The sequence below is a fragment of the Pristis pectinata genome, chromosome 31 (assembly GCF_009764475.1).
Source record: "Pristis pectinata isolate sPriPec2 chromosome 31, sPriPec2.1.pri, whole genome shotgun sequence".
Taxonomy (NCBI): Eukaryota; Metazoa; Chordata; class Chondrichthyes; order Rhinopristiformes; family Pristidae; genus Pristis; species Pristis pectinata.
This window is the reverse complement of record NC_067435.1, coordinates 2,314,191-2,341,798: the sequence shown is the minus strand read 5'-3', so window position 1 is coordinate 2,341,798 and position 27,608 is coordinate 2,314,191. Positions and strand designations below refer to the sequence as shown.

General features: G+C 41.6%; 1 protein-coding gene across 1 annotated transcript in view; it reads right to left on the bottom strand.

The window, feature by feature from the left end:
- Nucleotides 1-27,608, bottom strand: part of LOC127584897 (zinc finger protein 653-like) — a 35,222-nt gene that overhangs the window by 6,726 nt on the left and 888 nt on the right. The window contains exons 2-6 of the mRNA XM_052041872.1: nt 18,410-18,459; nt 13,498-14,427; nt 7,761-7,845; nt 4,435-4,546; nt 2,600-2,714 (exon numbers count right to left, since the gene is read on the bottom strand). Coding sequence (XP_051897832.1) covers nt 2,600-2,714; nt 4,435-4,546; nt 7,761-7,845; nt 13,498-14,427; nt 18,410-18,459 — 1,292 coding nt within the window. The remainder of the gene's footprint in view (nt 1-2,599; nt 2,715-4,434; nt 4,547-7,760; nt 7,846-13,497; nt 14,428-18,409; nt 18,460-27,608) is intronic.

Sequence of the window (27,608 nt, the reverse complement as noted above, 5' to 3'; positions counted from 1 at the left end):
TTGACAGCTGGCAAAGCCCACCCCGATTTGTCAGCTATGAAAGCTATGCAAATCATTTAATAGATTTTTAAATTTCTCTGACATTTAGCAACAAAGAAAAATGAAATAAACCATTAATATTTTAAATTATTTACAAAATTAAAATTAGCTAAAAATATAAAATTAAAAATATTAACATAAACCAGTTTTTTCCACATGAAGGAATCTACCTCCCCTATTGTTTTATATCCAGTACCCTAGAACCGCCTTTGAAATGAAAGGCCACGAATCTTGCACCAGTTCTCCCCAGAATAAACACTGGGGAGGCTCAGCAGGATATACTTTCACCGATGCACTACAAGTCGAGTCCAGAACTGACAGGTTTGGCATTACAAAGCAGACAATACATTTGGCACTTCTGCGCCTGTCAAGCCCCAGACCTGCTTCCATTTTGATGCGTAAATGCCAGCGGCTAAATTTGGAACTACTGACATTTGCTTGCAAGACCTGAGCCACTATCAATTCGCGATACAGGGAATGTTAAGAAACATTTATTATTATCCTGCCACCTATTCTTTTTTGACTTCCTCTTCCGAAGGTTCCTGCTGATGTATAGTTGTTGTTGACACTGTGTCCATGAGCCTGTTTTCTCACGTGAGCTCAAGATGAGAGATGGCCAGTTAATCTGATTCTTAAATTTTAGCACAGGCCTAGTTTTATTACAGCTAAGATTTAGCATTTTACTGCTGTAAACTTTACTGCAGTTTGGCAGAGGCACACAGGCGTCACAGAAAGGACTGGAGTAGGTACCAGATGTTGCATTATGGCAAATCATTTGGCCTAAACTCCTCCTTTCACAGCCATTATGTTGAATATGGTATCAACTTTCTTATCATAACTGAAAGATCAGGCATGGAGTACAGTAGACTGTACCTCCAGTAGGTGTTAAGTATATAAAGTTCCCTCAGGCCCAGATGTTTTCTGAAAGTATTAGAAACAGGACTTTTTTTTTTACACATTCTGTTAAAAGTATAGTCTTAAAACTGGAGGCGTCTGTCTATTTTCATAAATCACAAGGTTCTACCAGTAACGTTCATTATGCCCTGCAGTCCATTCTTCATGTATCAGCTCAGCCGAAGTGAAGGAAAGAAGTGAATTTTCATCTCATTTACACATGATGAAAACATCGCATTATATAAATATTGCTTCAGGGAGCAAGTTACAAAACTGTCGCCCTAACTTTGTCATAAGACTCTGTGGTTTATAAACTCTTGGTCTGGCACCGATTGAACCCCAGACCAGCTTTCAACCACCACCCCATGCTATGCCTTGGACTTTCTTATTTCTCAGGGCAGATTATTTTTAGAAAGCATGAGGGGCTTAATTACTATCAAATGTGTCACTGGGTATCACTTGAACAGAAAGAGCCATCTGCTAACCTCCGAAGCAGACTAGAAGATTGAAGGCTGCAGAAATTTATACTTCCTAGCCTAAGGTACCACATACTAATCGCTCAAACATTTAGTCCTACATTTATTCATCAAGGCAACAGTTCTAAAAGCTACCCTTCTCAACCGATGGTGTTCATGAAACTTAAAAAAAAAACACAAATGAGCCAGCAAGGAATAGAGGGGCAAAAAGTTGTCTGAGTTTATCATTGTTTTAACCCTTAGGCTGAATTCTTGACACATGAACAAGAAGACATAGCATTTAAAATCTTTTCACATGATAGTTTCACAGTATTTCTGAAAATTCAAGAGCTGACAATTAAACAACGGTTAAAATCTCACATTTGCCAAAACCATAATTTCCAACCAACAACGTGTCTTACCCTGTGCAAATTAATCTTTGTATTCCACAGTTTATAAATTAAAACTCTACTGTTTTGTATGCTTCCCAACCTCTCAAGCATACATGAAGTTTAAAAACAGCAGCCACTCACTTCGTAATGCGGGTAAATGGGACCAGCTTGGATGGACATATTGGTCGGCATGGACCAGTTGGGCCGAAGGGCCTGTTTCCATGCTGTATGACTCTATAAACTGAAGGACTAGATCATGTTATTTCCTTAACTTCTTCAATGAAAGTAATTCCAGTCCTGTAAACCTGATTTACGGGATCTATTCCCTCCAATGGAAAGGGTACAATTTTTATTGTCATAGTCCTTTCCTAAGGCAACTGGTTAAACAAATGGAACTAAAAAATTCATCTAGATATGTCCTAGTGCTGAACTAATGTGGTCTGCAACTTCATCAATATGTCAATGCCACTTAAAGATAAGAACACCAGTAACTGCACAATGAGTTACAAGGACCTAATTAACCTATCTGGATTAAAAGATGCAGCCAGATTCAAAATGGCTTGATGTGCAATAAACTGGCATTACATACAAAACATCTCCTTACCAATCAGAAGAGCCTGCAGCTGGTGACTAGAGATCAAAGCTCACAAAAGCCTTCCACTTATGGCATTTGTATTATTCAAAAGAAGCTTAAAGAATACATTTTCATAGCTTCCATCCCTTTTGAACAGACTGCAAATTCAAAAAAAACAATCTCTTCATTAAAAATGGCAGCTGAAATCTTTCACATAGGGCAGCAGTATTTTGTGTGGGACCCACCTGAATGAATGATCATATGCCTCCGTAGGTGATTTGATAAATAAAACCTCTTCCCACAACCTGGGTGTGAGCAGACTTTCGTTTTCCCCTTTCTGTGCACAAGGTTGACATGATTCTGGACAGGAATAAATATTTTTGTAAATGAAATGAGGGAACATTTTTGATTTACACAAACATTTGCTAGATTGTGACAGTTCATTACATCACCTTCTTTACATTAACATGCCAGCCATGTGCATGGACCCTTTATCTATTGAAATGAAACAATGACAGGGTACTGACTGCAAGCAAGCATGTAGTTTTCTCTCTTAATCAAATGTAGTCCTGCTATTCAAGAGTATCAGAATTGGGTTGTAAAATGACTTAATAAAACCAAAGTGCAACTTTGCCCCAATAAAATCCAGTTTTATTCCCCAGTCTACAGATCTAGTTGCTAAGTGTTATTTTCTAAGTAATGAAAATAAATTGTACTGTATCCACTTGAATTGGGAATTAACACTGGCAGCATAATTACTGATTGCCTTTTTTTTCCCAACTGTGGGTGACTGAAAGATGCATTGGTGGTTTTAGGTCTATCCATCACTGCAATGGTAACAGGATGAGAAATTTGAGACAAGAAGTTAAGAGTTGTTGCACAAGCAGCACAGTGGCACATTAAAATGGATCAAGTGTGATTTTTCCAATAGCTTATTGGGAGAAGCAGAAACACAGTGACAACATCATTAATATCAGGACTACTTAATTAAATTGAAATTGCTTATTCATACAACAGTCAAACCTCACATAACCATTTACATGCAATGAGTTTTATGGTACTTTTATTTTATCATAAACAAATTAACAGGCTAGTCATATCATTATTTTAGTAGCAATCTCTTGCATGGAGTATTGCCTTGTGCTTGCCTATAACGAGACATAGCTCTTCAATACAAGGCTCCGTATTCAATGTGCTTTGGCATGTTCAGTGCCAAGATTTTGCTCTTTAATCACAGCAAAGATAATGGTAAACATGCAATTCTGGTTTGGTTGTACTCCAAATTATGTTTTCCACGTTGGGTTGGTAGCACAAACCCAACTTTTCCAGTCTTTTGTGAATGGCCAATAGATTCCACTGCCAGCAGGAGTCTTAAAGAAGATGGCATTCTTACAGAAGAATGACAGGGAAGTCAAAAAGAGAAGCACCGAAAGGCTAATATAATATTACTCTTACAAATTTCAGCAGCAAGGAAAAATCTGCTTTAACAATCAACAAGAAGTAAAGAAAGACATGGACTTGCTTATTAATAACTGTGAATTCTAAATTAAAAGTACTTAGCTTGAGTAAGATACTTGGAAATTTGGGGACACGAAAGTGCTGTTTGTGCAGGAGTGCAGTCTATTCTAATTCAATGTTGCTTTGCTCAAATTAAGATAAGTTAAGTTGTTTTGATCACCATGTTCCCATTTTGTTCCATTATCTATAATGCTGAATTTTAATTGTGATTTTTTTTTTAAGTAAAAGCTGGTTTATCAGTTGACTAAATTGCTAAATCCCATGCATGGAAAATAGAGGTAAAGTCGTCAGATTTTATACATGGACATTAGCCTTTAAACATTGTTGCACTGCACACAAATTGCATGAAACAATCCAAATTTTTATCAATATCACAAAATTTCTTACCCATGTCTAACCTTGCCAGGTTATCTTTAACAACAAAGCTGCCTTGCCTGCCTCATGCAAGAAGGACAGTGGGAATTAATGTTGTCTTCCTTTCCCTCCTTTTGAATTATTGACAAACTTATGATTCTATAATCTTTCAAAAAAGTTAGAGCTATTTGTAAGGGTCTGTACTTGCCTGGAAGCTATTTAATGTGATGTACACCTGGTTGCATCCTTCGTGTGGACAATGAAACAGCTGAAACATCCCATCAGCATCAATAACGTGACCCCGTTTTTTCCTCTTTGGTCTGAAAGAGGGTGCAGAGATTAGACTGTGTCTATTTCCTCAGTAGGGAAATCTAAATAGTAAGTTACCTACTAACACAACTCACTGGATATTGGGACATCTACATATGTTACAGTCACTGGCTTAACAAGAAGATCAGAAATTTCCAGGAATTACCTAATTATAAGAGTCATATAGCACGGAAACAGGCCCTTCGGCCCAATTCGTCCATGCCAACCAAGATGCCCATCTAAGCTAGTCCCATTTGCCCGCATTTGTCTCTCTAAATCTTTCCTATCCATGTACCTGCCCAAGTTAAGTTGGACAATAGCATGGCGCTCCAGTTAACCTTAATAAAGACTTTCATTCTCGCCTGCTATTGGTATCTTCAGTTGGGAAATGTATGTCAATAGTGGGACAAGAACACAACAGTGTTTGGAAATAATGTGCCTTGAAGACAAATAATCTGTAAATGGCTGGCCACATGAGCCAGTGATCAACCTTACATGCAGAGTGTAAGATATAGAGACCAAAGGGAACCAGGTTCACAAATGCAAGATAGCCATCAATAAGTCAAATAGAGAACTCAGAGAAATCTCTTCACTTAGAGTTAGAACGTCAAACCTGTTGTCACATATTACAGCTGCAGTGATAACATTTAACAGGGAGTTAAAGAAACACATGAAGGAGAAAGTAATAGAAGGATAAGGTGTTGGGGTAACAGGGAGGAGAAGAATAAAGAGTAACCATTTTTCTGCTGTAAATGCTTTGACATCCCATTCTTTAATTCAGGCATATGGTTCCTCCTGCAGCTGCATATTTCTACCGTTAGATGGAGCAAGAGTTACAGCTGCTGCCACCCATGCCCTTGTAAAAGTAAACATCCTTACTTTTGTCATTTATAAAGGCAAAACATGGACACTCTGTATGGGCACATTCAATCAATAGATAATTCTGCCAAGGGCACCTTCACAGCTTACTTTGTATTAAGTCACTGTAAACATCATGTGGATCAACAGGAGATTCCCTCCAAATCTGGTTATGTGAGGCTTACAGTAGACAGTGTTCAACACATCAGTCTGCATTACCTTCAACTTACCCAGCTATTCTGAACATCTGTCCAGTTCCCTGTTGACACTGTCTATGGAGGACATGTAACTAAACCAAGAAGAGTACTTAATGCACCTGCTTTATTCTGACTTCTAATCCACCATCACATGCTCAATCCGGTACAATTCCACTTTGAATTTGCTTGGAGGTTAAAACCTCAAGGCAGATGGTTAACCTGCTTCTCAACACCATCTCACATCCCCAAAGGCTATAAAGAGACATCAGTGAAAAGTCTCGACAGTCCATTTCCCTCCATAGATGCTGCCTGACCTGCTGAGTTCCTCCAGCACTTTTTGTGTTGCTTAAAATATACAACTTCAGAATGCTTGCAGTGCTTAATTATAAAAGGAGAGCAAAATATTACTCCCAACTTATCATGCGATGAGCAGTGGCAAACAACAAAAGAAATCAAAAGTCAGCAATATACACTATTCCTTGTTTCTTTCTTACCTATGTGGATTACTGGAGATCTTTCCTACCTCTCCCATACAAAGCAACATTTCCTGCAGTTAATTGGCCTCCCACTTTGGGAAAATGGAAAAATCACAGTGCAAGAGTTTTTTTGAAAAACAATGCACAAAAACAATTTTTCTATTAAAGTATGATGCTAAAATTAAGTACTTTGTTAACGAAGGCAATGGGCTTGAGTCCATCATCCATCACATTGTTATAGGGAGGAAATAAAGTCTTTCATTTTTTGTCCAACTTTTCCAACTGAAACCCGAAATCTATAACCAGCTGTTAAGTGTAAATTTCCTTTGTCAGAAGCAATAGACTGTAGGTTCATCTTTGACAATAATCACTCAGTGAAACTAGGCCTGATTAAACAAAGCTGCACTTTAGCACAGAGTAATATATTTTCTGACCTATCTGAGAGCAATCCTATTCCAGATAAACTGATGTCTTAATGAAAAGAAATCCTGCCGTTAACTATTTTGTTTGGTCCTGCTGCAATTTCTTAAGTACTTGAATCCGTTCTGTAGTCCTTTTCCTGGAGATACTATATACCACTTTCACAACTTACTACATACAAGACTCAATAATACTAAGACAATTTGACCAGAGCCAAGCTAATCCTAGGATAAATTGGTGAAGTGATCAGATACAGAAGCTACATGATTGCCCCGACGCATGAAGTCTAAAGCCAACAAAGCTCTCCTGCACAAGGTCAGCTACGAGTGAACATCTGGTCCTGGTCCAACCACATAGACCCTGTGGCCAAAAAAGCTCACCAGTACCTCTACTTCCTCAGGAGGCTAAAGAAATTCGTCCCGTCCATGTTGACCCTCTCCAATTTTTAATCGATGCACCAGAGAAAGCATCCTATCCAGATGCATCATGGCTTGGTATGGCAACTGCTCTGCCCGAGACCACAAGAAACTGCAGCAAGTTGTGGACACAGCTCAGCACATCAGGGAAACCAGCCTCCCCTCCATGGACTCTGTCTACACTTCTTGCTGTCTTGGTAAAGTAGCCAACATAATCAAAGACTCCACCCAGCCCGGACATTCTCTCTTTTCCCCCCTCCCTTTGGGCAGAAGATACAAAAGCCAGAAAGCATCCACCACCAGGCTCGAGGACAGCTTCTATCCCGCAGTTATAACACTATTGAACAGTCCTCTTGTATGATAAAATGGACTCTTGACCTCACAATCTATCTTGTGATGGTCCTGCACCATGGTCTGCACTGCACGTCCTCTGTAACTGTGACACTTCATTCTGTATTCTGTTATTGCTTTCCCCTTGTACTACCTCAATGTACTTACGTTTTGAAATGATCTATCTGGATGGCATGTAAAACGAAGCTTTTCACTATACCTTGGTACATGTGACAATAATAAACCAATTTAACTCAGTTCAAGATCTATATTTGGGATCTTCCTTGGCATAGTGCACTGTAATCAACCACACAGCTATTGTGAAAGATGACCTGTATGTTTCTGTATTCTCTATGCCTACAATATGAATAATTATCATTTCCATCAACTTTGCCCAATCATTCAAGGTACAGGTACAATGGGTACTTCAAAAACACACAAAATAAGACTAGTGAAAACGCAAACTTTTAAGGGAATGTAAGAACAAAACCTAAATCCCTATCACGGAAGCTTTAACTCGGCACTCACTTATGTGGCACGTCCTGTGCATTTTCACCTGGTTCAGCTGGACGCAATCCAGAGCCATCAATGACAGTTCTCTCTCCTATCACATCTGCATGAGTAAAGAACAAAATTGCTGTAATTGTGAACCATACATAATTCAATCTTAAAGTACAAGCTTGTTGGAGAACTGTTAAGGAGAACTAGTTGTTGCAACAACATAGCACAACTACCTGATCAAATATGCAAAGATGAACTTCCTGCTGGTTCAGAAGGCAGCAGCCCAATGGATCAAGCTGTTAAACTGAAAATTTAATTAACTATATTTAAAAACTGTTTGGAATACAATCATTACATCTTTAACAAAGGTTCTTTTTATTCATTAAATCTCATAAGCACAAGCGCACACCATTTATTATTATTGTCCTTGAAGGATTATATCTATCTTTTTTTAACCTTAATCAACGTACTGCCAACATAGTCACTTATTCAGCAAGCATTTCTATTTAAAGATAATAGACCCCCCGGAATCTAACTATTCTGTTGAAAATAAATCAATCCCTCATCACGATCACTTGAATCTATATTGAAGAGTGACTAAAAACGCAATGGCAGGTTTTGTCAACTGGCAGATAGCTCCAGGTTGTAGAAGCATTAAGATCGAGTTAAGATATGCTCAATTTGAAGCTCTGCACAACTCAATCCTTTTAAGATGAGCTAACTAGAGACCACAAAGTTTCACTCTATCATTTGAGGATATATTCAAAAAACCAGAACATTGGGTTGGCTGATGTGCATGCAGAGTGTGTGTGCATATATTTATAGTAGTACTTGAATTATTCACCTTAAAACAGCCACTGTAATTTGCCTGACAGCTGTAAGTTTTTGTGGGGTGACTGTTCTAAAACACTGCATTCCTACTTGTGCCTAGCCACTAATCCAAGTCTCCACTACACAAATAACAGATTTTTCTAGTAATTAAAGGCCAAGAGTATCATTTATCCTGTAAAATTTATAAAAAGAACAATTATTGCTCAAGATCATTTCAGCTGCCTTACGCAAAACTGAAAAGCACCCTGTGAATAATTGTGCTTCTGTCGTATCCATCTGTAGAAATTGTTGATCGGGAATACATCAGGATCTCTTGTGCTATCACTGCCAGAATTCACTTTTTCCAATTTCTTAAGAGATGTTTAGAATTTCAGCACTCACTGTAACAGCAAGGAGAATGACACTGTCATTACAACCAACGACTAACAATATCCAGATATGTCAAAATTGTTTGTATAACACTGGATTTGACTTATGGATCCAATTTCAAACACTTGTCCACTTATTTGAAAGCAGAAAACAATTACAGTAATCATCTTTCCAAAGACTTAGAAAAAAATTCATTTGCTGTTTTCATTGAATGAAAATGCACTCACGCTAGGCCCAGGTCTTACACAGATATTCAATCGCCCTACTGTGGCCACGGATGTCAAGACTGCTAACTGAACAATTATTGAATTTCCAAAGATTAAAAGAAATTAAGTGTTACATTTCACTGGGTGCAAAGCTACACTGCCCAGCAAGTATTTTTTCAACATCTTAAGAGCATACATTTGTGTTCACTACTTGTTAAGAAGCCATTATAGTAACTTACAATGGGCAGGGTCCAAAAGTGACACTGCAATGGGCCCCCCAACGTGGTGTCAAGCCAAGCAGAGCAGGTAGGGTTATAGAATTATACAGCATGGAAAAGGCCCTTTGGCCCAACTTTTCCATGCCAACTGTATTGCCCAGAGAGCTAGTCCCATCTGCCCAGGTTTGGCCCAGAGCCCTAGATTAATGCTTAAACTCATTAACACAACACTTTGCTAGCAAGCATCCTATTTCAACTGAACATTACAAAAGATAATAAAAATTAAGTGGGAACTCCCATCCCTCAACATTTGCAACCACAGTAAAACAAAATGCTAATTTTAAACAGATAGCCAAGAAGGAATTTCAGAGACTTTCCACTCAAGATTAGCAACACAACTAATCCAAAAAATGCTTATTGTTGTCATATATAAAACAAGATTTTTCTGGCTCAGGGACAGATCAGTGATTCTTTAGTGTTCATTTCATATTAACCCTTAAAACCAGTTATGACATAACACTGGGTTACACTACCTCGTCATCCACTCCCAGATCACGAACAATGTTAAAGGAAGAGATTTCAATGCAAAATGACAAAGGTAGGAAAAGAGATGAGGTCCTGAAGAGGGAATATAGGGAGTTAGGTAGGAAGCTGAAAAGCAGGAACTCAAGGGTAGTAATCTCTGAATTGCTGCCTGTGCCATGCGCCAGTGAGGGTAAGAATAGGATGATTTGGCAGATGAATGTGTGGCTGAGAAATTGGTGCAGGGGGCAGGGTTTCAGATTTGTTGATCATTGGGATCTCTTCTGGGGAGGGTACAACCTGTACAAAAGGGAAGGGTTACACCTGAACTGGAGGGGGACCAATATTCTTGCGGGCATGTTTGCTAGAACTGTTGGGGAGGATTTAACCTAGTTTGGCAGGGGGATGGGAACCGGAGTGATAGGTCAGAGGTTGGTTCATTTCGTGTACAGGTAGATGCAGAGTGTAAAAAGACTGAGGAAAGATAGGCAGTTGAAAAGACAAAATTGCAGTCAGTTAGATGGGTTAAAGTGTGTCTACTTTAATGCGAGAAGTATCAGGAACAAGGCTGATGAACTTAGAGCGTGGGTAAGTACATGGAACTATGACGTGGTGGCCATTACAGAGATTTGGCTGTCGCAAGGGCAGGAATGGCTGCTGGATATTCTGGGGTTTAGATGTTTCAAAAGGGACAGAGGTAAAAGAGGTGGGAGAATGGCTTTGCTGATCAGGGACAGCGTCACAGCTGTAGAAAGGGAGGACGTCCTGGAGGGATCATCCACGGAGTCAGTGTGGGTGGAAGTCAGAAATAGGAAGGGAGCGATCAGTCTATTAGGAGTGTTCTACAGACCCCCCAATAGCAGCAGAGATGCTGACAAGCAAATCGGGAGGCAGATTTTGGAGAGGTGCAAAAATAACAGGGTTGTTGTCATGGGTAATTTCAACTTCTCTAATATTGATTGGCATCTACTTACTGTAAAGGGAATAGATGGGGCAGAGTTTGTTCGGTGTGTCCAGGAGGATTCCTGACACAGTATGTGGACAGGCCGACTAGAGGAGAGGCCATACTGGACCTGGTACTAGGCAATGAGCCTGGTCAGGTTTCCGATCTCTCGGTGGGAGAGCATTTTGGAGATAGTGACCATAACTCCTTGACCTTAACCATAGCCTTGGAGAGGGATAGGAGCAGACAATATGGGAAAGTATTTAACTGGGGGAGGGGGAATTATGATGCTATTAGGCAGGAACTTAGGAGTGTAAATTGGGAACAGATGTTCTTGGGGAAGTGCACAGTGGAAATAAGGAGGTTGTTTAAGGAATACTTGCATGGGGTTCTGGATAGGTTTGTCCCATTGAGGTAGGGTAAGGATGGTAGAGTGAAGGAACTGTGGTTGACAAGAGATGTAGAATATCTCAGGTTTAGAAAGCATGGATCAGACAGGGCTCTGGAGAGTTACAAGGTAGACAGAGGCAGCTTAAAAATGGACTTAGGAGAGCTAGAAGGGGACATGAGAAGTCCTTGGCAAGTAGGATTAAGGAAAACCCCAAGGCATTCTACACGTATGTGAAGAAAAGGAGGACTGATCAGGGATAAAAGAGGAAATGTGCCTGGAGTCAGAAGAAGTAGGGGAGGTCCTTAATTAATACTTTGCTTCAGTACTCACCTGTGAGAGAGACCTTGATGTTTGTGAGGATGGCATACGACAGGCTGATATGCTAGGGCATGTTGACGTGAGGAAAGGGGAAGTACTGGAACTTTTGAGAAACATTAGGATAGATAAGTCACCAGGGTCAGACGGGATATATCCAAGGTTACTATGGGAAGCGAGGGAAGAGATTGCTGGGCCTTTGGTGACGATCTTTGCATCCTCACCGGCCACAGGAGTAGTGCCAGATGATTGGAGGGTGGCAAATATTGTTCCTTTGTTTAAGAAAGGGAGTAGAGATGACCCTAGGAATTACAGACCAGTGAGTCTTACTTCAGTTGTGGACAAATTACTGGAAAAGATTCTTTGAGACAGGATTTATGGGCATTTGGAGAGGCATAGGCTGATTAGGGACAGTCAGCATGGCTTTGTGAGGGGCAGGCTGTGCTTCACAAGCCTGATTTAATTCTTTGAGGATGTGACAAAGCACATCGATGCAAGTAGAGCAGTGGAGGTGGTGTACATGGATTTTAGCAAGGTGTTTGATAAGGTTCCTCATGGAAGGCTTATTCAGAAAGTCAGGAGGCATGGGATCCAGGGAAACTTGGCTGTGTGGATTCAGAATTGGCTTGCCCATAGAAGACAGAGGGTGATGGTAGATGGAGCGTATTCTGCTTGGAGGTCGGTGACCAATGGTGCTCCGCAGGGATCTGTTCTGGGACCCCTGCTCTTTGTGATCTTTATAAATGACTTGGATGAGGATGTGGAAGGGTGGGTTAGTAAGTTTGCTGGATAGTGTAGAAGGTTGCTGTAGATTACAACAGAACATTGATAAAATGCAGACCTGGGCTGAGAAGTGGCAGATGGAGTTCAACCCGGATAAGTGTGAAGTGATACACTTCAGGAAATTGAAGTTGAAGGTTAATGGCAGGACTCTTAGCAGTGTGGAGGAACAGAGGGCTCTTGGGGTAAATGTCCATAGATCCCTCAAGGTTACCGTGTAGGTCGATAGAGTTGTTAAGAAGGCGTATGGTGTGCTGGCCTTCATTAGTCGGGGTATTGAGTTCAAGAGCAGTGAGTGATGTTGCAGCCCTGTAGAACTCTGGTCAGACCACACTTGGAGTATTGTGTCCAGTTCTGGTTGCCTCATTATAGGAAGGATGTGAAAGCTTTAGAGAGGGTACAGAGGAGATTTACCAGGATGTTGCCTGGATTGGAGAGCATGTCTTATGAGGATAGGTTGAGTGAGCTAGGGCTTTTCTCTTTGGAGAGGAGGAGGACGAGAGGTGTCTTGATAGAGGTGTACAAGATGATAAGAGGCATAGATCGAGTGAACAGTCAGAGACTTTTTTTGCCAGGGTGACAATGGCTAACATGAGGGAACATAATTTTAAGGTGACTGGAGGAAGATACAAGGGGGATGTCAGGGGTAAGTGTTTTTTTTTTACACAGTGACTGGTGAGTGCATAGAATGCACTGCCGGCAGAGGTTGTGGGGGCAGATACATTAGGGACATTTAAGAGACTCTTAGAATAGACATATGAATGATAGAGAAATGGGGGGCTATGTGGGAGAGGTTAGATAGATCTTAGAAGCAGGATAAAATGTCGGCACAACATTGTGGGCCAAAGGGCCTGTACTGTACTGTAATGTTTTATGTTTTATGTTCTAAAATTAAGCTACAACTCACTTCACTATTTAAATATCAGGCAAAAATTCTTTCCAAGTGCAAGTCTAATTCTGAGATTATTCAATGCTTTGAGACACGTTGATCTGTACGCGCTTGTGAAGACTTCCCTTGCTAAAAATAAATCACATTAGGATGTTAATGAGAAATTGGCATGAAAACCCACAGTTCAAAAAACAGGCTTGTCAATAAAGAGAATTGCATTAGCAACTCTTGTAACTTGCAGAAAAGTAGGTGAAAAAAATGAATGAGGGTAAAACAATATATGAATTGGTAAAGAGATACCTGGATGCTCATTCCACTCAGTGGCTTCATTCTGTTCTTCAATGGTGTAGCATTCCCCCACTGGATTTACGTAGGTCAACTGTTCTGAGAAAGTACAAGTCATTTCCTCATATTCAGTGGGATTTACTTGTTGTGCAGTGTCCAAGGGCACTTGTCCAAATTCTTCTGTAATGCTGGTGATTTCTGAACTCTGTACTGTAGAAATCTGCACAGTTACAGGGCAATTGGTAGTTAAGGAGTATAATGCATCCTTCTCCACCGTCTGTACTATGGTATTCAGCGCAGGAAGCTCTGCTGGCAAAGAAGGCTGGCTGCCTTCAGTGACGGAGCTCTTGCAAGGTGACTGAGCTCGACATAGAGATGCTGGCTCATGAATTGCAGTCCTGTGTTGGTCTTTATCTTTATCTTCCCCTTTAGAAGGTTTTCCTACTGAACTCAAGGCTTGTGTCTTCCCATTCTCTTTGCTCCCACCTTCATAATTGGGTTCACTAGCATCGACATCAATGAGTTTCACATTGAAATATTCCTTGAATTTCTGATCCGAATCGGACTCATCACAGGTTGACGTGTCTGATTCACACTTCATGTACAATTCATTGGATTGCCCTGGTTTCTTTCTGATTGCATCCCTTTTTGCCTTGCTCTCCTTTTTCTCCACAGGACACTGCTGCCGATTCATGTTTTCCTTCGAACTGCTGATGGTCACATTGCCCTTCGCAGTGGGTTCAGCAGCAGTGGAATGGCAGATGTTCTGGACAGGCTCCATATGCTGCAGATACTGGTGTCCTGCTTCACACTGCCACACCACAGCCACCGAGCAGTCACATACTTGTTGTAGTTCGTAGAGCAGTGGTTCCTGCTTGCACATCTGCTTATGCTGCTCGTACCATGTCACCAGAGTCTTCAACGAGGTAATTGCTTGCTTTCTTACTGTGGGCAAAACAGAGACATCAATTTAACATTGTTAAACTTCCTGCAAGGTTGCCCAGACCAGTTGAAAATAATTATTTTCTTCCAATTATACATTAAGAAATTGGACAGGTGGCCAGTATGACCCTCAACAACCTGTGAGGAGATCTGCCAGGTGTGACTTGCAGACTTGGGCAGTGAGTTAGGGTTAAAACAGACACTGGAGTGACTAAGCAGCTTCCTGCAAGGGAGAGGATGGGGAAATGAAGAAATGGAGCACCTGGAAGGCAAACAGCCTCCATACCCAAGCTGGCTGGTCTGTCAAGAGGCAATATGATGCAATAGAGCTGTGGTACAATATCCATGACCCGTCATTCTTTTGGTCTTCCCACTGGTCAAGGGCAGATCATGGTCCAGCCAAGGCCAACTCAGATCTTTGCACTGTATCCCTTTTTGCTAAAATCTATCGTTCTGCTAAATAAACACAAGAAAGGGAAGGCACAGCAACTAGTGACCAGAGCCCACAGATGTGTTACGTGAACAGGCATAATAGTTTACAATGATAATGCATTGCCCAAATCGAGGAACAGGATGCGGGCTTGAAGTACAAATGGGGAAACCTACATAATATACAATATACTGGACTTCTGATTACCCCAAATCTTACCTTTTCTTCCAATGAAGACACTGATACATGCATTCAATTCAAAGGTACTTACCCAATAACCTCCCACACTGGAATGTGGCCCAAGTCATGATTTATCAGGCTTATGCTGAGAGAGCAAGTTCAATAATTTTCCCAGCACATCCTTGTCCTTAAGATGGACACAATAAGACTGAATGGTGAAATAACAAAAAATTGTAGGTGCTGAAAATCAGAAATAAAAACAGAAAATGCAAGAAACACTCAGTAAGGCAGCATCTGTGGAGAGAGTACCTGCCAATGGTCTGGAACCAGCAATGTTATCTCTATTTCTGTTTCCACAGATGCTGCCCGATCCATCGAGTATTTCCAGCATTTTCTGTTTTTATTTAACATTGCCTGGTTTCTCATCTCCTAAGGGCAGAGATCCTCAGGAAAACCAATGTACAATATTACTGAAACCAAATAACTCAAAATGGACAAGGGATTAGACCCAGAATTTCCCACAGCCATATTAGGTGGTGCTTGTTTATTTCATCAGTTTTTCATTTCACTGCTTGAAGCTTTTACGTAGCTCCTTAGTTCTGGATATCACCCAAGGCAAACTGAATTGATTCAGAAGTCATTACTAACTTAATCATATTTGTACAAAGTTTATTTTATGTATTTAATCTTAATTGCTCCTTGGAGTTATACAGCACGGAAACAGCCCTTTGGACCAACTGGTCCATGCTGACCAATTAGCCCCATTTACCTGCATTTGGCCCATATCCCTCTAAATCTTTCCAATCAATGTACCTCTCCAACTGTCTTTTAAAAGTTGTTACTGTACTTGCCTCAACCACTTCCACTGGCAGCTTGTTGCATATAGATACCACCCTTTGAGTAAAAAAAAGTTTTCCCTCAAGTTCCCCTCAAATCTTTCCACTCTCACCTTAAACCTATGCCCTCTAGTTCTTGATTTCCCCAAATCTGGGAAAAACGACTGAGTGCATTCACCCTTTCTATGCCCTCATGATTTTATTCACCTCTATAAGATGACCTCTCAGTCTCCTACATTCTAAGGAATAAAGTCCTAGCCTGTCCAAACTCTCCCTATAACTCAGTCCTTCAAGTCCTGGCAGCATCCTTGTAAATCTCCTCTGCACTCTTTCCAGTTTAATAACATCTTTCCTACAGTAGGGCAAACAAAATTGAACACAATACTCCAAGTGCGGACTCAGCAGCATCCTGTACAACCGCACCAGGACCTCCCAATTTTTATACCCAGTGCCCTGAAGGCCAGTGTGGCTAAGCCTTCTTCACCCTGTCTACCTGGACTTCAATTTCAGGGAACCATATACTTGTACTCCAAGGTCCCTCTGTTCTACAACACTCCCCAAAGCCCTGCCATTCACTGTGAAAGTCCTACCTGGATATGGCTTTCCAAAATGCAATACCTCACACTTATCAGAATTAAACTCCATTTGCCATTCCTCAACCCACTTTCTCAGCTGATCAAGATCCCCTGTAATTTTTAAAAACCTTCTTCATTGTCCACTATACCACTTATTTTAGTGTCATCTGCAAACTTACCTACCATGCCTTGTACATTATCCAAATCGTTGATGACGACAAACGACAATGGGCCCAGCACCGACCCCTGAGGCACACCACTAGTCACGGGCCTCCAGTCCAAGAAACAACCTTCCACCATCACCCTCTGCTTTCTACCATCAAGCTAACTGTGTATCCAACTAGCCAGCTCTCCCTGGATTCCATGCGATCTAACCTTCCATATCAAAGGCCTTACTGAAGTCCATATAAACCACGTCTACTGCCCAGCCCTCATCAACTTTTGTAGTCACCTCATCAAAAAACTCAGTCAAGTTCATAAGACATTATCTCCCATACACACAGCCATGCTGACTACCCCTAATCAACCCCTGTCTTTCTAGATGTACGTATATCTTATCCCTCAGAATCCTCTCCAGTAACTTGCCTACCACAGATGTTAGACTTACTGGTTTACTAGTTCCCAGGTTTTCCTTTGCTGCCCTTCTTAAATGCACAAAATTTGCTACCCTCCAGTCTACTGGCACCTCGCCCGTAGCTAACGATGGTGCAAATATTACCTAATATGGCCGTGGGGAAGATTAACTCTCATCACTCAGACAGAGGATTTTCTTTGGCCAGTGTTACAACCAAGAACACCAGCATGCTCTTCAGGATGTATCTACAAATTTGCCAGAAGTAACCAAGACAAAGTTCCCTACATTTGTTTGTAATCTGCCTTCCCTCAGCAACCAAGAAGAATTAACAAAAGACTGGACAGGGCATCAAGAGACATCTCTAGACAGGGCAGCAAGAATTTTCCACACATCCAATTCAGACAAGCTTCAGGTAGTAGAAGTTCCACCGCCACAAAAATGCACTTTATTCTCTCATCAATTAATCGAGAAACAGGCTCTTAAATGGGCTGTAAACTGGTGGCTGAAGAAATAAAATGAAAACAGAAAATGCTAGGAATCCTCCTTCCCAGTTTTGATGAAACATCTTTGATCGTAACTCTTTCTTCCCACAGATGCTGCCTGACCTGCTGAGTATCTCCAGCACTTTCATTTTTCTCATCGTTGCTGCCCGACCTGCTGAATATTTCAAATATTTTCTTTTTTTTTTACAATTTTTTTTGTGTTTTTATTTTAGATTTCCAGCATCTGCAGTTTTGTTTTTGATTTTCATTTACTGGCTGAAGAACTAGCTGCATTTTAACACTGTTCATTGCGATGCAGTGCAATGGTGTTTCTGACCCTTCCAAGATTTTTATTTCCTCTCTTCCACTAACAGCAATTTAGTTCACCAACATACTAATGTCATTCGACACTGAACGTTGCTAAGCTACAAGTGATTGGAAACAGATCACAAAGTATCATGGGCATCACTTGCAAGCAATTATACTACATGATCCAAATTTGAATGACAAAAATTATATGCCCATGTAATTTCTGCCAAACAGTCTCAAAAATGACAGGGGTATACAGGGAGCCCGCAGAACAGCAGCAGGATCAATGGTCATAAGGAGCTTGCATAAGGAACCAGACTTTCCCAAATTTACTAGAAAAGGCAGATTTAGAATTGTTTTAATGGAGGCGGAAAACTAGTTGCATATATTCCTGCATTCATTGCCAACAAAAGTCAAAAGGAGTATCAAATTGATTTCTCACTTTAAAGTCGCTCCAACATTTTCACTAAATTAACTAACAGAGAGAGATGTATTGCCTGCTGATTAAAGCTGCAAACTCCATGCTAAGTAGCTACTGAGCCCCAATTTGCATAGATATTACTCCAGAACATCCTCAGCCAACTGATCAACAGGCTTACCTTTTTGTGAGGAATTAATTTTCGAGTTCTGTTCCTCTGCTCCAGATTTGCTGAAATATAATAAAATCATTATGAAGGCAGAGCATGTTTTGCTATTCTTCCATGCAGTGATTCTTTTCTTCTGTAGTTACAATAATAAAAATTTATACAACAGTCAAACCATGGGGTTTTACAGAATCAGGAATGCACGGAGCTATATTATTTCACGGTGAGGCCTTAGTGAAGGTGCAAAATACAGGACTAAAAGCAACAATTCATATAATCCCCATATAAAATTTAAATTGATGCCCTACTTCTTCACTGAGTTGTGTAAATGGAGCATTATAAAGCAGCTGGCAGCACTTTAGAGGCTCAAATTATTTACTATTTAAAAAACAGTGAAGAAGTCTAAGCACCTACCCTTGAAACTTCAGAGCATCACTATGACAGAATCCTCCACCAACAAACCTTATTTGTCGTCACCACTGACCCGAAATGTACCCCAATCGGTCATTTTAATTACTGCGGCTGACAGCAGTCAGAAGCTGTTTGTCCTGCGGCGAATGGTACATTTGCGACACTCCTGAGCCTTGGCACAAGGCAGCGGTATTGTAGCACACAGTCCAATTGCCCGGAAGTGTGCAATTCCAGCAACCTCAAGAAACCTGACACGATTAGGACAAGGTAGCCAGTTTGATTGGCAACCGCCACCTTAAACATTCATTCCCTCTTACCACTGAGCACATAGCTGCGTGTGAACCATCTATAAAATGCACTGCAAAATTCACCACAGCCTCCTCAACAATCCCAAACCTATGAATCAGCAATCCCCAGAACCGATGAACCCCCTCTACCTCATTAGGAGGACAAGGTAAGCAGTCTCACATTGGCCTCACCAGTTACCTCAGAACCAGAGGGAAAAATAAGTAACCCTTTATCTTAAAGGACTGCCTAAGAAGATTCATATGTGTGCACTGGAAAAGTAATACACAATATCCAGCTCACAGGAACAAGCTCCTGAAGCCGGTTCCTGTGATTAAATGACAAATTCAATCCCAAAACAGCTCACTCCCAACTCCTACTTACTGATCTCAAAAGTCAACTTTATCTCATCCCCTACTCACTGAGCCCAAAAATGCTTTCCATGACTTAAATCACCAACAACCTACCTCTCAGAATAACCATGATCACAAGTAACTGAAGAAGTCTTATCAAAGCCCCTCAAGCTGAATGGTATAGATCCAAGAACACCACGGGACCACAGTGACTTCACCGAACATTCACTGTTTGTAGCTGAACCTAAACATGAAATGATAACCCCTCACCCCTTCTTGACTGGAAAATCTATTATGCGAAGTATGATTTGGCTACATTATACAAACTATGCAATATGAATAATGAACAACTTTCTTTCACATTACTATTATAGTTTTTGCTCTTTGTGCAGTAATATCTGAAAGAGATGTGTGCCATCTAGCACCACCGCTTGGTAATACAACTGTCAGCACCAAACAGGTCGGAGATTTTTGCCAGGATTTAGAAAATATGTTGCAAATTAATCATAATTTTTGTCACCCTGGTATAGGAAAGGTGCCATTAAGCTGAAAAGAGTGCAGAAAAGATTTACGAGAATATTGCCAGGACTCGAGGGACTAGGTTATAGAGAGGTTGGGTAGGCTAGGACTTCATTCCTTGGAGCGTAAGAGAATGATCTTATAGAGGTGTATAAAATCACAAGGGGCATAGATAGGGTGAATGCACACAGTCTTTTTCCCAGGGTTGGGGAATCAAGAACTACAGGACATAGGTTTAAGGCGAGAGGGGAGGGATTTAATAGGAACCTCAGGGGCAACTTTTTCCACACATAGGTTGTTCCATATACGTAGGTTGTATACATATGGAACAAGCTGCCACAGGAAGTGGTTGAGGCAGGTACAATAACAACATTTAAAAGATATTTGGACAGGTATAAGGATAGGAAAGGTTTAGAGGGATATGGGTCAAATGCAGGCAAATGAGATTAGGTTGGATGGGCATCTTGGTCGGCACAGACAAGTTGGGCCGAAGGGCCTGCTTCCATGCTGTATGACTCTATCTAGAACCTGACTATCTGACCCAAGCCAACCGTACCTGAGAACATCAAAAGAACTACAAGTGCCCAGATTTGGGTCAGATTGCACCATGCTGGTTCTTTGTAAGTGAATGCACCAAGGTTCTATAAGTTAATGTCTAGGTACCCAATCCAGGCCCGACACATTGGGTTTGGGTCAGGTTGTGCATCTGACAAAACGTCATTGACCTGAAACATTGACTCTGGTTCACCCTCTACCGATGCTGCTTGACCAGCTGAGCACCTCCAAGATTTTTTGTTTTTTTTAAATGGTACGTCCTTGGGCTCAGCTTGGGTTAGGATTAATCATGGTTGTGTTTTAATTTTATACCCATTTATTTATGATGTAAAACCCACAAAACGCAAAAACTAGTACATTATTTAAAGTAAAAACAACTACAAGTGTTGGCATAATGCAACATGGTGTTTGAACATGTTGTATCAATTTTGAAGTAATTTTGCATGAAACTCTGACTTGCTGTTGAGAACAACTAAAGCAATTGCTGTAGAAGTGGGTGTGCGGGACAGTTTCAAAGATGCAGACTGGATTATCTTCTGGAATAGAGGGCCACAGTACATAAATGTAACCAGCTGAGACAGCACACGCTGATGGGGAACACCAAACTTCCATTTCTTCTTAGGTAGTCACTCAGGATCAAGGACGACTTACTTCCAACATCGATTGTGTGGGGACTAAGCTAGTTAATCAGGCCAATGTAGGACAATTCCACAGATGGGGCAGGAGTTGCCTGATGCAGTGGGTGGATGGTGATATGCTCCTTTCCACACTTACAAAGGACTTCTCTGTGTATTCCCAATGCATGGACTTAAAGTTCTCAATTCCATCCTGAATGCTCCTTCTCGACTTTGAATCAGAGATTCCAGGAGTCAGTGGAGATACTGCATTTTTTTTCAAGGAAGCTTTCAGCACATCCTTGAACCTTGTCCTCTGTCTGCTGATAATCTCTTCTCGTGAGGGAGCTCAGAATACATCGCCTGTTTGGCACATGAACAACGTTCAACTAAGGCCACAGCACTGTGGACATTAACCTGGGAGAGGACACTGATGTTGGTTCACTTATCTTTCCAGTGGCAATAAAATGATGAATAGATCCAAGTTTTTTTTCTGACAGACTTTGGGTGAATGAGAATACACTCAATGGATATTTGACAGTAACTGAAGTTGCCAGCTGTAAATTGTAATTTGAAACTCTTTGATCTGTGACAAGATTGGATGCAGAATTTCAGATGCTGGATTAAGACAAACACCTAGAGCTCACAAAGAGCATCAGATGCTGCAGGTTCTCCAAGCTGTCCAAAGCCAGCACTGATGAACTGAACAGCAGGTGACATAATTCCATCCAAGCAATGTAACAGATGCAGTTGAAGTGTGCAAATGTTGCGGCAAATAACACAAATTGCTTGGCTCAGAAGAAATGCCCAGTTTATGGAGAGGAATACCACAAATGCAAAAAGTGGATCACTTTTCACACCAGTGCAAAGGCACGAAGACTGAAAGGCAAGGAGTACTAGTAATGGGGTGAAGCCAGGCCAGTCACAAAGTGACCACAGCTCCTTTGAAATGTCTGAGGGAGAGACAAGACCCAAATCATGGCACTGAACTCAGCCAGCGAGGAAGTGGAACAACTGAATACAGTGGAGGCAAGCAGCACAGATTTTGCTACTATGGTTCTACAAGATCTGAGTAAGGGCCTAACGAGGAACCAATACAAGAAGACAATTGGTGATATCCTGCAGAGCAGAGCAGAAATCTTCAGTGTGCTTAATACCAAGAATAGAGTTGCAACATGAGAGTTTGTTTGAGATGTTTGAAGGACTTGCTGGTGTAAAGATCACAGCAAATGATGTTCTTGCTTTTGGAGAAGGACAGCCTGAAGAGAGTCTTACAGCAGCTATCATGCAAGGTGGCTAACCAATAACATATGCAAGCAGAAGTTTGACAAATGCTGAGACGCATCATGCTCAAATTGAAAACAAGGTATTGGCTTTGATATTTGGGATCGAGAGATTTCAAAAGAATACGAAAGAGAACCATATACATGTAGACTGATTGCAAGCTCCTTCATGAAGAATCTCCAAGACCCAAAGAAAAGCCCCTGTTAAAGAAGCTCCAGCAAACCATATCACTTGCTATAAAGCTGCAAGGATTGCAAGAAGTTGTTATAATGGCTACTTTTCAGAGATGATACCGAACTCCACGAGGAGAGAAATGCTAGAGGTGATCACATCTAGGAGAGAACTGAAGAAAGTTTGTGAATCACTGTTCTGGCCCGGAATGAAGGCAGACGTGAAAGACCGTACACAACTGCAATGTGCATCATGCTACAAAGCAAGGCACGGATCCGATTCTTGAATGCGGGCTGCCAGGCAGATGCTGGGAAAACTTAACAATTAATCAAAACTTAATCAAAAATACTTGATGATTGATTATTCTCCTGGAAGTGGACTGCCTCAATTCAACCACTTCTTCAAACTTAAGGCTCAGTTTGACAGATACAGCGCTCTGGATGAGGTTGTTACAGACAATGTGCAGCAAAGCAGTTTGCAAGTTTGTGATTGGATAGAAATTCACCTGGACAACATTGCCAGGTGAAGAGGAATTCTGCAAAAGCAGGTGTAGCTTGTGGGGAAAGCAAAAGAAGTAGGCACAGATGCATACCTCAGTCACTTGACAGATGGAAATATGCCAACACTGACATTCACTTCTATCCCAACCCACAACCTAATGAACTGTCAAACCCAAACACTGCCAAGAGCTGCAAGGCTGGAATTCCAACTGGTACAAGGAGAGGAAAGGAGAGAACGAAAAGCAAGCCTCTTGCTTCATCAGGATAGCTGAAGAGATATCGTCCCTTAAGCCAGCTGACACAGCAAGAATTCAACCCCGGCACCAAAAAAATTAATGAAAAACTACAGTCATCAGAAGAGTTTCACAACCTAGATCCTGAGGTAAACATCAAGGAAAGTATTACATACCGGAGAAATAAGCCTCATCTGAGGGAGTGTGCAGAAGAGGTTTGGGCGACTGAAGCCAATGATGAGATAACAGGATGCACCATAACCACAGCTCATTCAAGACAAAATGAGCAGCAAACACTGAAGTTCAGATATGAGAGAGCCATTCACCAATCAAAACATCTTGTGGACTTTGTGGTGCTGTTCTGAATACATGTTAGATTTTAAACTTGTGTTAAAAGCTCATGCTGAAAGTATAGTGGTTTATATTGAACAGTACTTAAACTGTGTGGACATTGATACATGCAATTCAATTTTACTGGTGCATTAGAAGTAAAGACGCCAATGTAACAAATGTTGAAATCAGAACTCTTAACGAATAAAAAATCTGTAGACGATGCATGCCATCTAGCGGGAATACAACAACTGTAAGCACCAAGTATTTCTGGGTCAGAGGATGTCGCCAAGGTGAGAAAACCACATTACAGACATGTAAATAATTCTAAAACAAATTTAAGGCTGACTCAGAAAGAATCTGACACATGTGACAAGGAGCATATTATTAGTGTGAGAACAATTATTGAATAGAGCATAATTCAATACTGTCAGCCTAGATTTTGTGGTTTGACCTCAGCTGACACACCTACATGACAGTACAATGCTACAAGAAACAAGACATTAAATTGAACTAACATCTGCTTCTTCACGTGGCCATAACTGGACCAAGGGAAAAGGAACGGGCAGCGGTAGGGAAGGGAAGTGGAAGGCAGGATATAGTTACAATATTAGGGTGTGGTCACTTAAAATTAAAGCGCATAGGTACCTCTTCCCACAGAAGGTGGAATCTCTGGAATTCTTTAACGAGGGTTGTGGAGGCTAGATCATAGGGGGTACTTAAAGAGAGACCACAGTAAGACTCCAATAATCTCCCTTCCCATTATTCAGAAATCCCAATGACTTGGCATCTGGCTGATGGGTTACCGTTTCCGCATTCCCTTTAAATTCACTGGTGCCCCAGTTCCTTGCTCCACTTAAACTCACTGGGGCCCATTTCATGCACCCCATTTAAATTCATTTGGGCCTTGTTTTCTACATTCCCTTTAAACTTGCCCAGGTCCTTTTACCCACACTCCCTTCAAATTTACTGGGGCCCCACTTCCCACACTACCTTTCAACTTACTGGGGCCCCATTTCCCACATGCCCTTTAATCTCATGGTGACTCATTCCTAACTTTTTAAACACCTGTTTCCCACCCTCCCTGTAAAGTCACTGGGGCCCCATTTCCCATGCTCACTTTAAACTTCCCCACACTCCCTTTAAATTTATCGTGGCCTATTGGCAAAACGCTGGAGTCAATAATCGAGGAGAAAATAACTAATCACTTAGGAAAGCTAAATATAATCAAACCTAGTTTTATGAAAGATAAATCTTAAAACCATAAGACAGAAACTGAATTAGGCCATTTGGCCCATCGAGTCTGCTCCACCATTCAATCATGACTGATTTATTTTTCCCTCTGAACCCCATTCTCCTGCCTTCTCGCCATAACCTTTGACACCCCCCACTAACCAAGAACCTATCAACCTCCGCTTTAAACATACCCAATGACTTGGCCTCCACAGCCGTCTGTGGCAATGAATTCCACAGATTTACCACCCTCTGGCTAAAGAAATTCCTCCTCATCTCTGTTCTAAAGGGACGGCCTTCTATTCTGAGGCTGTGCCCTCTGGTCCTGGACTCTCCCACTACTGGAAACATCCTCTCCACGTCCACTCTATCCAGACCTTTCAATATTCAGTAGGTTTCAGTGAGATTCTCCCATCATCCTTCTAAACTCCAGTGAGTACAGGCCCAGAGTCATCAAACGCTCCTCATGCGTTAACCCTTTCATTCCTGGGATCATTCTCATAAGCCTCCTCCGGACCCTCTCCAATGTCAGCACATCCTTCCTTAGATATGGGGCCCAAAACTGCTCACAATTCTCCAAATGTGGTCTGACCAATACCTTGTAAAGTCTCAGCATTACATCCTTGATTTTATATTCTAGTCCTCTCAAAATAAATGCTAACATTGCATTTGCCTTCCTTACTACCGACTCAACCTGCAAGTTAACCTTTAGGGAATCCTGCACTAGGACTCCCAAGTCCTTTTGCACCTCCAATTTCTGAATTTTCTCCCCATTTAGAAAATAGTCTATGCCGTTATTCCTTCTACCAAAGTGCATGACCGTACACTTCCCTACACCATATTCCATCTGCCACTTCTTTGCCCATTCTCTCAACCTGTCCAAGTCCTTCTGCAAACTCCCTGCTTCCTCAACACTACTTGCCCCTCCACCTATCTTGGTATCACCTGCAAACTTGGCCACAAAGCCCTCAATTCTGTCATCCAGATCATTAATATATAACGTGAAAAGTAGCAGACCCAACGCTGACCCCTGAGGAACACCACTAGTCAGGGGCAGCCAACCAGAAAAGGCCCCCTTTATTCCCACTCTTTGCCTTCTGCCAGTCAACCAATCTTCTACTGTCAAATCACGTTTGACAAATTTGCTCAAATTCTTTGAGGATGTGAGAAGGAGGAGTTGATAGAGGGGAACCTGCAGATGTAGTGCATTGAGATTTCCAAAAGACATTTGACAAAGAGCAACACAAGAGGCTGTGGTGCATAAATTAAGAGCCCATGGTATTGGAGGAAGCGTGTAAGGATGGACTGAAAACTGGCTGTTACATAGAAAACAAAGAGTTGGAATAAGTGAGTCTCTTTCAGGTTGGAGGGGTGTAACTACTGGAGTACGCCAAGGATTGATTCTTGGCCCTCAACTGTTTACTATTTACATTAATGACCTGGAGGAAGGACGAAACGTGAAGTTTCCTCGTTTGCCGATGATACAAGAATAGGTAGAGCGGCATATTGTGATGTGAGCATTGCGATTCTGCAACAGGATATAGACAGATTGAATGATAGAACAGAAACCTAGCGGACAGAATTTAATGCAGGAAAGTGCGAGGTCACGCACTTTGGTATGACAAGTCAAAAGGAGGATTATTATCTAAATGGAGAGAGACAGCAAATCAGTAAAGCTCATCTAGGTGTTCTGATGTATGAATCATAAAGTTAACAGGAAGGTCCAACAAACAGTTAAGGCGGCAAACGTCATTTTGTCCTTTATTGTGAAGGGAATTATGTTTCAGAACAGGTAGGCTTTGCTACACTTGTACAGGATGTTGGCGAGGCCTCACCTGGAATACTGTGCAGTTTTCGTTCCCTTACCTAAAAAAAAATAAAGTATCATTGGAAGCAGTCCTAAGGACATTCACCAGGCTAATTCCTGGGATGAGAGAGGGTTGTCCTATTAACAGAAGCTAGATGGTTTGGGCCTGTATTCCTTGGAGTTTAGAAGACTGAGAGAGATGACCTTATTAAAACACGCAAGGTTCGATAGAGGCTTGACAGTGTAGATGTTGAAATGTTTTCACAAGTGTGAGAGTTACAAACAAGGGGGCATATCTGCAAAATAAGGGGCAGGTCATTTAAAACTGAGGTACCTAAAAATTTATTCACTAAGAGGGTAGTGAACCTCTGGAATTCTCTGTACCTGTGAAGGCCAGATCATCAGATATACTTAAGGTGGAGAGAGATAAATATTGAAATGATTGAAGAATTGAGAGTTATGGAGAACTGGTACAGGAGAGAAGTTGAGCATAGATAGATCAGCCATATCACATTGAATGGCTTGTGGTAGCAGCAGCCAAGTCCTGGTCCTATTTCTTGTGTTCTTCTGCTTCCGCAGGTTGCTTTAAACCAACTGCGGCCCTATGGCCCTGTTTCCTGCAATGTCTAATCTGTGGGCCTATGATGGGATGGGGGATGAGGGATGGGGGACGGTGGGGCAAGGGGCAGGCTAGTGACAGAGCTGGGGAAGAGGCCACTGTCAGGGGTGGGGCCAGGGGGAACAGAGAAGAGGGCCAGGGAGAGGTGGGAGAGTCGGGGAGGGGCCAGACCCAGAGGAGGCAGGGCTGGGGAGGGGGGTCAACCATGTGCAGGGCCAGAACTGGAGGAGGGAAGAGTGGTCAGTCATGGGAGGGGCCAGTACTGGGAGCAGGGTGGGGCCAGTGGCAGGGAGGGAGGAA